Source organism: Orycteropus afer, unplaced genomic scaffold (genome assembly GCF_000298275.1).
Source record: "Orycteropus afer afer isolate SDZICR_OR568_19922 unplaced genomic scaffold, OryAfe1.0 scaffold00127, whole genome shotgun sequence".
Taxonomy (NCBI): domain Eukaryota; kingdom Metazoa; phylum Chordata; class Mammalia; order Tubulidentata; family Orycteropodidae; genus Orycteropus; species Orycteropus afer.
The window spans coordinates 1,134,890-1,148,842 of NW_006921714.1; the positions used below are offsets into that span (position 1 = coordinate 1,134,890).

Genomic DNA, 13,953 nt, shown 5'->3' on the forward strand with positions numbered 1-13,953 from the left:
CAATTGGTCTTCCTTGCAGGCATATGGATATTATCCTATCACTGGGCAGCAGTGTACTTCAGGATAGATCTTGAAATGTTCTTTCTGATGATGAATGCAACACCACTCCTCTTCAATTTGGCATTCCTGGTGTAGTTGTCTGTATGATTGTCCGATTAAAATGACCAGTGCATTTCAGCCCACTAATGCCTAGATATTGATCTTTATGTATTTCATTTCATTTTTGATGACTTTCAATTTTGATAGATTCATAGTTTGTACATTTCATGTTCAGATTAATGGATGTCTGCAGCTGGTTTTTTTTTTTTTTTCCCCCTCCACATTTTGAGTTATGCCCCATCAGCAAACAAAGGTCCTGAAAGCTTTGCTCCATCCATATCATTAAGGTCGACTCTACTTTGAGGAGGTGCTCCTCTTCTATCACTATATCCAACAACGTTCTGCTGCTATTCATAAGGTTTTTACTGGCTACGCTTTTTAGAAGTAGATTGTTGGGTCCTTTTTCTTAGTCTGTCTTAGTCTGGAATCTGCTGACATCTGCCCACCATGGGTGATCCTGCTGGTATCTGAAATATCAGTGGCATAGATTCCAGCCACATAGCCACACACAAGCCACCCCAGTACTGCAGACTGACACGTAAGTGTCAGTCTTATGATTTACATATGATATATTTCTAGCTCTCTGGTCAAATTTATTTCTATAAATTCAGTATTTTTGAAATTGTTCTTTCTGAAGCCACATGCTATAGCAAATTTACTATTTTCTATTTTACTCTCCTTTGAGATTTCTTTTAAGGATAAATAAACCATAAAATAGGGAGTGTATCTGGATTTAAGTTTATATGTTTTATTAATTGGCATTTTCTCTGAAGTTACAGTAATGTTCTTTTTGACTCACATTTCTGAGTGTTCTACTAATTTAGTAATCAATGAGAAATTTAGATTGGGCACTCTGTATTTTATCATGTTAAATTGTTTTATGCCACTTTTCAGTCCAAGTGGTCAAGCCAATTTAAATTTGTTTTGTAACAACAGTCATTTTGAGAGCTGCTATCCCTAGTGCTGTTGGATATCAATTCATATATGTTCGTCTGTATGTGTGTGCTTATGTATGGTTAACTGCCTGTTTCCGCCATTCCAAATAGATTTCTTAAAAGTCACGAGCTAAGAGAAAAGAACGCAACTGACAGTTTGTTTTTATTAAACCCAAATCCCAATTCTGTAAGTAAAGTGTGTACACCGAGTAGAGAGGCTAGTGACATATTTAGACTTTCTACTCATAAGATTGCCCAGGGAGGACGCACATCTATTTCAAAGATGCTTCCATTGTTCAGAGAATTTCTAGAACTCCTCTTTGAAAACTGCCTGAAGAGCCTGCAGCGCATGTTAGAAGATATTGTTCCTGGTAGAAATTCTCTGTCTTTGAAAATGAGTCTGAATAATAAAAATAGTCCCATGTAATTTAGTCAAGTTTGGTAATGCAGAAGATGGGAATTAATATTTAGTACCTGCTACAGGAGCTCTGGTAGCATAGTGGCTAAGGCACTTGACTGATAACCAGAAGGCTGGCGGTTCAGGCCCACCAGCCACTCCTCGGAAGGAAGATGGGGCAATCTACTTCCATAGTGATACTGCCTCAGAAACCCAAGGAGGGGTCGCTATGACTCAGGTCCGGCTCAATGGCACATAACAACAACAACATGCATTAGCCACTGTCAGTTTTTCATACTGTGGTGACTTGCACGTTGCTATGATGCTGAAAGCTATGTTAGTGGTATTTCAAACACCAGCAGAGTCCCTCATGATGGACAGGTTTCAGTAGAGCTTCCAAACTTAGCCAGGCTAGGAAGAAAGGGCTGGAGATCTGGAAATCACCCAGTGAAAACCCTGTGGATCACAACAGAACACTGTCTGATACAGTGATGGAAGATGAGCCCCCTAGTTTGGCAGGAACCACACAATGGCTCCAACAATGGGCTCAGAGGCACCGATGATCATGAAGATGGTGCAGGACCCGGGCACCGTTCCATTCTGTTTTATGGATAAGGCTTTCCGTGACTCAGAGGCAGCTCAATGGGAACTAACAGCAATAGCACTATGTGTCAGCCACTTGACCTGGAGTGGCCCATCAATCCGCATAACTCATTTTGGGTTAAAAATAGTGTGACCAAACACTGTGGACCAGGGTCAGAAATGAGTTGCTTTTGGAGGCAATAAAATGACATAGGGAAGATATGTGTTTAGTCAGGTTTGAATCACAATGCTGACACTCTCCACACACCCTCATCACCTGACCTGAGCCAAGTTATTTAGAATTTCTTCATTTATGAAAAGAGTGATTAGTATCTATTGTAATAAAGTTGCATCCAGAATAAAATAAAAGAAAATGTTCAGTCCTCCTTCCTTCCTCCTAAGGTGACAAAAGTGAGGGAAAAACTTCCTAAGATGAAGGTGGCTTGTTTTTTAAAGTGAGTTTTATTATTTTATGGTGTATTTTGCTATTATCTCATCATTACTTAATTACTCTTTTGTTTTGGGCAAAGATGTAGTTGCCATTTTGGTATTTGTAGGCTAAGGGACTCTGTGTATGTGTAAATTTGTGTGGCTGTGGGGTGCACAGTGGGAGAAACCAAACTAGAAAGGACTTTGAATGAAATATTAGCATTTAGACATGGTCCAGTAGAAAAGGTGGCCAATAAAAGCTTTTGAGCAGAGAAAACATAATATTGTCTGTGTTTTGGGAAAATAACTGACATGCTAGACTAAATTTCTTGACAGCAGGGTCTGCTTCTTACTTATCTGTGCATCTTTTACTCATCTTTATATAAATGAATGGAAGAACAAAAGACGAGATGGAAGGAATGGAGGGGAAAGAAGAAAATGGGCAGAGAGGTAAAGATGGAATGGAAATAATTGAATGAAAGTGTTTACAGAGACAGACTCTAAAGGATTCAGTGATGGATGGATGTCAAAGCCTCAGAGGCTGAGGGGAGTTGAAAAGAACTCTGAGGCATCTGGCTTTGATGACAGTGTGTGTGTGTGTGGGGGGGGGGGTGGCGGTGGTTGCCATTAACAGAAATAGAAAACACAGAATGGGGAACTAGTTTTGGAAATTTGGAAAAACAATGAGTCTGACGTTAGTCCCAATGGGTTTGCACTGAGGTGGAAATGCCCAAGAGGCAAATAAAAACATAGGTCACTGGTTGAGCAGAGGTCAAGACTAAAGATCAAGATTTTCTTGAGGAGTCAGACCCATAATGGTGGCAGCGGAAATCCTGGGAGTGGATGAAATCATTCTTAGAGATTGTGCTGATCAAGAAGATTGGATCTTAGAGAATAATAACATTTATGGGATGCTGTAGGAGAGGAAATAGGGAAAGACGGTGGTGAAGAAAAGGCACAGAATACTACGAGGAAGCAGTGCCATGGAGACTGTTATGACCCGTTATCTCCTCCAAAGATTAGTTGAAGTCCTAACCCCTATATCTGTGAATGAGACTTTGGGAGAGAGTCTTTTTTGATGGTATTATCAGTTAAGTCATACCAGAATATGGTGGGTCTGAGTCCTAATCCCTTTTGAGAGGTGTCTTATAAGAACAGAGAGATACGGGGACACATCCCAGGGGAAGACATCTTTGGAAGACACATCTACTAGCAGCGGAGGAATGCCAAGGATTGCCAAAAGCCACTAGAAGCTAGGAGAGAGGCATGGACCAAGGCCTCTTCCAAAGGCATCAGAAGGCACTGACACAGCTGCTATACTGCTCTGCACTTGTAGCCTCCAGAACTGTGAGACAATGCATTGTGTCCTTTAAAGCCACGGACTTTGTGGTATTTTGTTATGGCAGCCCACTCCTCGGAAGGAAGGTCAGGCAATATACTTCCGTAGTGATACTGCCTTGGAAACCCAAGGAGGGGTCGCTATGCGTCAGGTCCGACTCCACGGCACATAACAACAACAACAACAACAACAACAACAACAGCAAACTAGACCTAAAGCGAGAGGGATTTCAAAGGTGTGGCTAGTAGGCCAAACCCAGAAGATAAGAGTATGAAGAGGTCTGAGAGGCTACTGAGTATGGTCATTTGTAGGTCCTGCAGGTCCTATTGCCACAGGAGAATACTGGAGCTTAGTCTCTTCCAAAGGATGGTTGGGCAATCTACTTCCATAGTGATACTGCCTCAGAAACCCAAGGAGGGGTCACTATGAGTCGGATCTGACTTGATGGCACATAACAACAACAACAGTCTCTTCTGAAGACTCTTCTCCCTTGCCCCAGTGAATGTTGACATTACCAAGAACTCTGTAGCTCTCTGTAACAGTTAGGGATCTCTTGGTTTCAAATAACAGAAAACAACTCCAGCTGGCTTAGGCAGAAAGATTTATTGCAAGGATACAAGGTTACCTCACAGTTCCCAGAGGGTAGTGCCTGAAACTTATGCAAGAGATTTTACCAGAAGCCAAGCACCATTCGGATTTTCTGTCTTCTTTCTTGCTCCCCTCTCAGTGTCTACTTTCTTCTCTCGTTGCAAACAGCTGCCTCAGTTTTCTAGGCCATGTGGTGGAAAACATGACTGCTGTTTGCCACGGACTCATACACAGTCACAGAGCTACTCAAGAGGAGCTCTGCTGTATCTCACCAGCTCTCATCCTCGATGTCTTTGAAGGAAGAGACGAAGTTGGCCAACTTGCATGGACACCCACCACCCTAGAGCCATTCAACTGAGGTCAGGAATAAGAGAAACAAGGTCACACTGCATGAACATGTGGATTGAGGTCTGTGATGGTGGTGTGAGAATCTGGACTGGGCCTAGGAGATTGTGATAAGGAGGGGAAAAGTGACTGGAACAGCTTCTGATGCCCCCTCTTTCTTTTGGATCTTTGCTGAGAACCCTGGTCCTCCTAAGCAGTGAATGTTAGGGATGCCTTTCCTTCTTAGACTAGATCCCAGTCACACTGCTTCCTAAGAAAGAAAACGGAAAGGGCTTCTCAGCTCCTGCCACTTCCCCTTTGTATGACTATGCCCCAGTGCACCTGAGTGAATCCCCACTGCCATATCTATACCCTCTGCATGGATCAGGACTCATTGGTTCAGGGGCCCAACCAGAGCCTCTCTCTGGGATATCTGAACTTGCAGAGATCATGGGTGAATTCCTTTTTAGAACAGTATAAGGCCATCAGTGACTATGGGTCGGTCCTTCATGTATGGAGGCAAGAGGCAGAGAGAGAGGGTCTGGAGATGCTAGTGTTTCTGGCTCTAGTTATCCTGGAGGCCTAAGTGTCCCACTGCCCTCCCTGTGTTAGATACCATGAGCTAGCCCAGTGTCTCCCAAGAAATTCCCTTCAGTCTTAGCTAGTTTGGGTAGGTTTCTCTTTGAGACCAAAAACAGCTTTGACTACTGCAGGGTCAAAGCTGCCGCCCAAAAGCTGTTTCCAACCTGGCCTCTTGCCTTCCGTATCAACCGTAGGAAGTGACCCCTCCCTCTCCCGTCATGTCTCCAGGGAGAAGTAAGTTCCAAACAGTGATTGCAACATGAGTTTTCAGTATCCGGGGAATTACTGAAATATTGGCACTCTCTTTGTGATTTTAATTTTCATATTTTAAGAATCCAATGCTTGTATCATTTATGTTTTGAGATCAGGATCAATGACCCAATTAGTAAATTTGTGATAACATTTTCTGCTTGAAAAAATTCTACCCAAAGTCAGAATGGGCTTCTCATCAGCTGCAACAATTTGTGCACAGCCCACATGATCCCGTTTCTTTTCTGAAACCTGATTTCATTTGTACTTCGCAGTGATTCTCAAAGTTGTCTGCATCTTAGGTAATACTTAGTGCATTACTTTATGAATAACACTATTTTTTTACTGAATTTTTCATTTTAGAATATTTGCCATTTACAGAAAAATTACGAGGAAAATTTAAAGAATTCACATATACTCCAAACCCAGTTTTCCATCTTATTAATTTTTTACATGCGGTTCAAACCCACCAGCCACTCCTCGGAAGGACAGTAGGGCAATCTACTTCCATAGTGATACTGCCTCAGAAACCCAAGGAGGGGTCACTATGAGTTGGGTTCGACTCCATGGCAGTGTGTTTGGTTTGGTTTGGGTATGGCACATTTAGGAGTTCTGGTGGCATAGTGCCTAAGGCATTTGACTGCTCATCAGAAGGCTGGTGGTTCAAACCCACCAGCCACTCCTTGGAAGGAAGACTGGACAACCTACTTCTGTAGAGGTACAGCCTTGAAAACCCAAGGAGGGGGTCGCTATGAGTCAGAACCCACTTGATGGCAGTGAGTTTGGTTTTTAGGTTTCATGGCACACTTGTCATACTTAATGAACCAATGCAGATACATGATTCTTAACTGAAGCCCACACTTCCTAGCTCTTTTCCAGTGTCCTTCTGCCCCGGGGCCCCGTCCAGGACATCACATCCCATTTAGTCGTCTCGTCTCCTTGGTCCTTCATGGCTGCGGCAGCTCAAGACCCTATTTTTATTAATTTTATCTGCTAGTAACTTGATGAAGGATCACTGTTTAATGTTCATATATTACAAATTTACATTTTTATAATGCTTATACTTTAATATTTTGAATTACATTAAATATTTTCAAGGTTATGAATTCTGAGCACATACAAATATTAGTATTAACATCAGTATTTTGGAATTACGTAAAAGCAATCCTGAAAGTCCAGTGTTCCCATTTTTGCCCTGGCATAGCAGGCACCAGACCCCAGGGGTGGATGGGCAGAGCGTGGTGAACCTGAACACAGGACAGGTAAGGCCTCTGCCACAGGGCAGTACTGCCCAGAACCCAGGAGGGGGCAGCAGAGGTTACTTGGGCAGTGTGACAGTTGGAGCTGTGTGTCAACGTGGCTGGACCACAATTTTGTGTGGTTTAAGCAGTTGTGATGTGGTTATTCCCATGATGGGATCAGATGAATACGTTCAGCCAATCCATTGAAAGGGAGTTTCCCTAGGGGTGTGGCCTGCTTTTTGTATATTTATGGACATCCTGGGAAAAGAGACACTCTTCTGTGGATCAGGATTCTGCCTACAACTGTCTGTGAGCGAACAATCCACCATTCGGCCTGGAGATCTTGGATTCATCATTTGTTGGAGTCAACAGCCAGTATACTGCCTGCCCATCTTGAGCTCCTCGGCCCTGCAGCTGTGTGAGTCGGGAAAAGCCTCCAGCTTGATGTTTGATCCAAGAACTTTGGACTTAACAGTTTCTATGTGTTAGCCATTTTCTGAAGAGAAATTTCTCTTTCTCTCTCTATATAAGCTTTACTGGTTTTCTTTCTCTAGAGCACCCAGTCTAAAACAGACAGCAGTGCCCTCCTCAACTCAGTCTGTAGTTAGAGGGGGGGTGGGAGGACAGACTGTCTGGGGCCGGTCATCTGGTGGAGGCTGGGTGCAGGAGCAGATAAACCCAGCTGTGGAGCTGATACTGGAAGGTGCAGAAGGCACTGGGAGAAGGCACACTCGGGCCCAGGGTGGGCCCATGGAGGTGAGAGTCCAGGGGAAGTCCCACCACGGGGGCCATATGGGGCATCCAAGGCATCAGGAGAACATTTCTCAATATGCACCCCATAACTCAGTTTAATCAGATCTCGGGAATCCTCCTCTCCAGCCACCACAGTTGGTTCTAGTGTACGCTAAAATTCAAGAAACTCCTGGCTAGAAGTATGGTGACAAATGCCCAGGCGGGTCCCATGAGCTGATTAGAGGAAGGCCCTAACAGCACAATGTTCTTCCAACTAGATGGTACCCAGTTACCTTTGTCAACCACTTGGAGGGGGATCGGTGCAGGAGACCCTGGATAGAGTGGGAGAGAAATGTGAAACGAAACTCAAAATCAAAAAGAAAAATAACCAGGTTTGCTGGTCTGATAGAGCCTGGTGAGACCCCTGAGATCATGGCCCCTAGTTACCCTTCAGGTCTGGAACTGAACTCACTCCTGTGGCTGCCAGCCAAACAACAGACAGGCACATGGGGTGAACATTTACATCAGTAGGTACACTCCATGGAGTGATCAATCATGGGAGAACAGGAGGGCAGTGTTTGCACAGGGAGACAGCTCTGGGGGCCAAAGTGCATGGGAGGGAAGGACACAGGGAAGAGGTAACTACGGGGAGGAAGTGGGAAGAGAGTTGTTACATTGTGGGGAATTGCAGTCAATGTCATGAAACAAAATGTGTATGAACTGCTGTATGGAAAACGAATTTGCTCAGTAAACTTTCACCCACAAATTTAAATAATAATAATAAAAGCACAGTATTCCTCCCCAGTCACGAAAAGCACCCGATTGGGCCAGCACCTGGGGAGGCAGAGGGGGCTTAGGGTGTTTTTGCAGCAGAAGGCTTCCCACCATGGCCCCTCGGGACCCTTTTAAGGCCCTGGTGCCTGCTCCTGAAGCCAGAGGATTTCAAGCAGACAACCTGGGGCTCAGACTACATAGTGGGGAAGGAGCAGCGTGGAGTCTTGGAGTGGTATCTCGTGTGGGGTGGAATGCCGATGCATCCTCTCACGGCCTCCCTAGTCCCCCCACATCCAGCATCCCTGAGGCCCAGAGCCTGCTTCTCTGCAGCAGGGGCCCCAGGCCCAGGCCAGTCCCAAGGGTTTAAGTGTGTGTCATTTGCCACCAGTACCCGTGCTACATTCCCTGTCCTTGCTCTGTACAAAGCTGGAGAGGGCTTTCTTGTGTTAGCCAAACCTGGTTTATTTGTCTTACACAGCTAGGACCCTGGGGCTATTATGCAATGAACTTTGCACTCCGGCCACGTTATTTTAGAGCAACGTTAAAACTTAGCTACCATTGAGTCAACTCCAGCTTAGGGCGACCCCACAGCTGTCAGAGTAGAACTGCTCCATGAGGCTCTCAAAACTGGTTTCTCGGGAAACAGGTCACCAGGCTTTTCTTCTGAGGCACCTCTGGTAGTTGAATTCCCAATCTTTTGCTGCGCCTTAACTACGTGCACCCCCCAGGGACTCCAGAGCGGTATTAAGTCTTTGCATTCCCAGTGCCTTTCTCATGGTAAAGAGGAAGCCAGGGCATCTGCCCCAGTGGCAGTGCTGGCAACAGCCTCCTGGCTCTGGAGGCTACCTGTGCCAACCACCCCCCAAACCAAACCAAACTCACCACCACAGAGTTGATTCCTACTCATAGTGACCCCACTGGAAATCTTTACTGAAGCCGACTGCCTCAACTTTCTTCTGCAGAGCAGCTGGGGGATTGTACCACTGACCTTTATGGGTTGTGCCTTAACCACTACCCATAATGCCTTAACCACTACCCTGCCAGAGCTCCTTGCTGACCACCCAGTGGGTAATTAATATAGTAAGTATGTAAGATCAGCATCGGAAAACCACAGGTGGCCATTTAATCATAGGTGTGCAGTGTTACATCCTTAGTAGAGTCGAAGCTGTTTGATATTTAAATTCATTACAATTTATTGATCTCTCCAGAACTTTCTTTCTACAGAGGTTTACCATAGTTAGGCTTCCTTTCGTCCACAGTTCATGGCATATTCAAAGTCTTTAAAGCTGACATGACCATCCGAGTCTTGATCTACTTCCCTGGAAAATGAAACAAAAAATCATTTTTGTTTTGTGTTACTGGCATTTTCATCAGCACTGACGCATCAGGGGCCCACGAAGAGTTTTGTTTCTCGGCTGGGCTGAGAGAGGTTCCCATTTTATCTCGGATGGTCAGCTATGTGAAGGCAGAGGGATGCCTTCATTTTCTGCCCCCTTGCAACTGTAATACTTGAGGTACGGAGGAAAGGAAAAGGTACTTACTCAAAGTTGCAGAAATAATATATTCGACATATTTAAAGGAATGAGGCCAAAGCACAGATTATGTAAGGAAAGAATGACTTTCTAGGCAGCTACAAATATCTCCCTGTGATACCTCAATAAATATAGAGACATTACATAGTAGGTATGTGGGATAAACAAATAAATGAGACAAACGTTTTGTGCGTGAACAACGACTGTGGCGACGATTCTCATCCCGCACAGTAGCAGCGCCTGCTGTGGTCAAGTCCAGTCCAGCACCTGACCCCAGGTGTGTCGGAGCAGCTCTGTGCTCCACAGGGTTTTCCAGGCTGGGTTGTTTTTGGGAAGTAGATCACCAGGCCTTTCTTGTGAGGGACCTCAGGGCAGAGCCGAACCTGCAACTTTTTGGTTAGTACCAAGTGTGTTTACCAACCGCCGGCTCCGCTGAGGAGCTCTGAACATCCTGCCGCTACATTCCTTGCCTCACTGAATCTTCGCACCAACGCTGGAATCGGCCCATTTTACTGATAAAGACACAGAGCCGCCAGGAGGCACAGCAGTTCTCTCAAGATCACATGGCCAGGAAGTAGCAGAGTGGGAACTCAAACCCAGATCATGACATTCCAAACCCATGCTCTCTGCTCTTCCCTGCAGCCCTCCCTAAATAACTAGGGTGCGCCAGAGAGAGCGGCCAGCGCAGTTCCACGTGGCTCCGGGAGTTTTCCTGGCTTCATTCGAGACCTAGCTGCTCTGTTAAATGCTCACCAACATCTGATAAGCTCTTTCCACTCATAGGCCCAGTGAGGAAGATGCAAGCCTGGGGTTGGTCAGCCGATGGTGTTGGTGGCCTTAGCTGGGTTGTCCCCGTGTGTCCCCAGACCTGTTGAGCCAGGGGCGCTGCTGCCTGAACACGGAGCAAAGAAATGGCAGCCACAGCACACGGTTAAGGCAGCCCATGTCGGAAGGACGGAATCATGGCATTACCAACACTTTCAAATCGTTTCCAGGAAAAGTAACGTTGATTAAGAAATGTTTTTGAAAGAATAACTGATGAGCTGCGGTCACTGCTTCTCTTTGAGGGGCAAGTGGAACAATGCATTACATGCCTTTTCTGAAGCCTCTGTGGTTGATACCAATTAAACTCTGTTGAAACAACAAATGGTATCAGCCATGACACGGCTTTTTAAAGCAGAGACGGGCCCGAGTAACAGAGCCACTAATCACTGTAATAGTTTTAAAGCAGGCTTTTAAAATATTGAATTCTAAAATAAACTTTCTGAATATTTCATGGCAAAGTCTCTGAAGTCTAATGGTTCTGGAGAGAGCGATGATCATTTTTCATTCTTTTGAAAGAGAGAAACTCCCTGCTTTTCCGCCGCTGGGCACCACCTTGTCGCAGCGTTAGGGCGGAACGGCGACAGGGCGCTGCAGAGGCCGTCAGTCTTGCTACTTTTTTTGGTAAAACAGACATGACCATGCCACACTATCCAGGACCAAGAGCCTCATGTTAGATCTCTTCTAAGGGAGTAGAAAGAGTTGGCATCACGGGTCCCTGGCTACAAATTAGATCATTGAAGATTCTTCATAAGGCCTAACTGTCTTCCCCCCAAGGAGCTGGATGAGCTGAGGGGTCTTTTATTCCACCCTCAACAGGTGTGGCTGAACTAAAAATCTAATCTTAGGGGGTGAGTAAGCAGATAAGCTAAACAAGTAATGTTTGGAATAAACTGCTTCTGATCTTTTTGTGTGTGTGTGTGTGTGGGTTGTTTATTCACATATTGAGATGCTTGTAGAAAGGGGACTCCCTCTGCCTGGTACTCTCGGGAAATGGCCCTGTGTAATGCATTCACTTCTTATGTTTCTAGCTGCCTTTCCAAAGCTTCCTGTCAAAGATGGGCACCATAAAGACAACAAGTGTCCAATGGGAAAGTGTGCTGCTAACACTGGAGTGGGGGTCGTTTACACGAGGAGTGCTGAGGCATCACTTTCATATTTAGAGCGAGAAGAGCCTAAATACTTTGTCTTCTCATGTTTCTTCCTCATCTTCTATCTTTGATTGTATCTGGCTGCCTCAAAGAGAATGAAGAAGAAATTCACGCTTCTAAGCTATGATTTTAAAAGCCAAGATAGACTGTCTGTCATGGCAGAAAGAATTATTCTGAGGAAGGAAGATTGCATAGAGCCTACACGCCACTCACTGGGTGATGAAAGAACAGATGTGCCCAGTGGGTAAAACGAGAGATGCTCTGGGAGAGGAGAACACATGGCATTAGGCAACCAGTAAGAAGTTCCATTGTTTCTCTTTACAGAATCCAACCTACTGCAGCGTGGTGTTTTGGTTTCACCACGACAGTCCCTGCCTCACCCTGACTAGCAGTGAACTAGAGGGCAAGAATTTGGTATGTTCACTGCTGTATCCCCAGCTCCTGGCACGTATCAGGCAACGCGTGCCTGCTGAACAAATGAATTTGTGGAATAAATGAATCTGGGAAAATAGTTGACATCAGGAAACAACTCCTGCCTTCTGGGAGGTCCTGAGGGGTGAGAGAGAGACACTCGACCATCAAGGTCTCAACAAACGAACAACTGGACCATTGCTGGGAGTCAACTCTGATTCACGGTGAGTCGTGTGGGTCCGAGTAGAACTGTGCTCCGTAGCATTTGCAATGGCTGTTTTTTTCAAAAGCAGATCACCAGGCCTGTCCTCTGAGACACCTCTGGGTGGGCTCCATCGAACTGCCAGCCTTCTGGTTAACAAATGAATGTGTTAACTGTCTGCACGGCTGAGGGCTAGTCAGAGGAACAAGACACATCAAAGAAGCAAGATGAGAACCATTCCTTGGGGCCCCATAAGTCAGCCAGTTATGGGCTCCTTGGCCAACCACATTCAGTATACACAGACCAGGCACAAGAGAGATCAAGTGAGAGATGAACTTTGAAAAAACGAGACTGTAGAAGTGAGGCAATGGATGGGAGAAAGCCCTTGAATGCCACCCAAAAGCAGGAAACTGGGAACCAAGGTGGACCACCAGACACACCTGAGTCTTAACTTGTTCTGTAGCCGAAGCCCAGTTGCTTTCACTCAAGTATCTGCCCTTTCCTCCGACACATGGCTATGGACGTAGATACATATACAAGCTTACATTTCAAAACTGGCTCTTCAAAGAAATTTTCAGAGCTTATACAGATGTAAGCGAGGGAAAGAAATCTCTATTAATGGCAATAACTGCCTTCTAGAAATGCATGTCCGGTTAAATTAAAGGCTTTTCTGTTTGGTTCTGGGAGGCAGAAGGGAGATGTGGCATTGATTTTGGGAGTTAAGACTCAAGAGAGCTGAACTGCTCTGATAATGGAGTACGAAGATTCAGGAACGCCTGGGAGGAAGGGGATGACAACCAAGTAACAGGGTGGAGGAAGACGGCTACTGGGAGGGCAGGGGCTGGGGCACTACGGGGGAAAGTCAGCCTATGAAAGGTCCCCAGTGATCACAAGCCCTTTCACCAGCTGCTACGAGTCCCTGGGTAGCAAAAATGGCTAACGCTGAAATGCTAACTGAAAGGCGGGCAGAGGGGCCTAAACAAAGGCCTGCGGTCTGCTTCCTAAAGAGCCACAGCAGTGAACACCCTACGGAGCGCGGTTCTACCCTGCGACACGTGAGGCTACCACGAGTGGAAGCCATTCCCCAGTGACTTGTTATTTATCTTTCAATGTTTATAATACGCTTCAGAGTTGTTTACGCTGCTGGGGTAACATCTTTCCCATCTCCCCTCAGGGGTCTAACAGACCACACTACCGAGGGTGATGGGACATCTGTGGTGTTGGTGTTGAGTCAGGAGCTGAAAATTGAGTGAGGAGATGAGGACTCTCTTAGCTTGTGCACTGGAGAGCAAGAAACGCAAGTGGGGATTGGGAAGAGGAGCAGTCAAGTGAGTGAACTCAGAGAAAGGAGTAATTCTGAGCCTGAGATAGCCACGAAGCCATCAGCATCTTGGGAAGCTCTTCACAGCCCCACAGGGTAGAGAACAACGGGTCTACAGACTTCAAACGACGGGACCCAGCCGCCACCAGCACGCATCACGAACGTCACCCAGCACTAGGCCTGGTCCATTTGGCCAACTGACAGCATTCCTACCTATTAAAATACAAACATGTTCTGAGTCAT

At 45.7% G+C, this 13,953-nt stretch overlaps 1 protein-coding gene across 1 annotated transcript in view; it reads right to left on the reverse strand.

The window, feature by feature from the left end:
• Window positions 1-9,508: 9,508 nt before the first annotated feature.
• EFCAB11 (EF-hand calcium binding domain 11) overlaps window positions 9,509-13,953 on the reverse strand; it is a 248,200-nt gene continuing 243,755 nt past the window's right edge. The window contains exon 6 of the mRNA XM_007944526.1: window positions 9,509-9,590. Within this exon, the coding sequence (XP_007942717.1) occupies window positions 9,509-9,590 (82 nt within the window). The remainder of the gene's footprint in view (window positions 9,591-13,953) is intronic.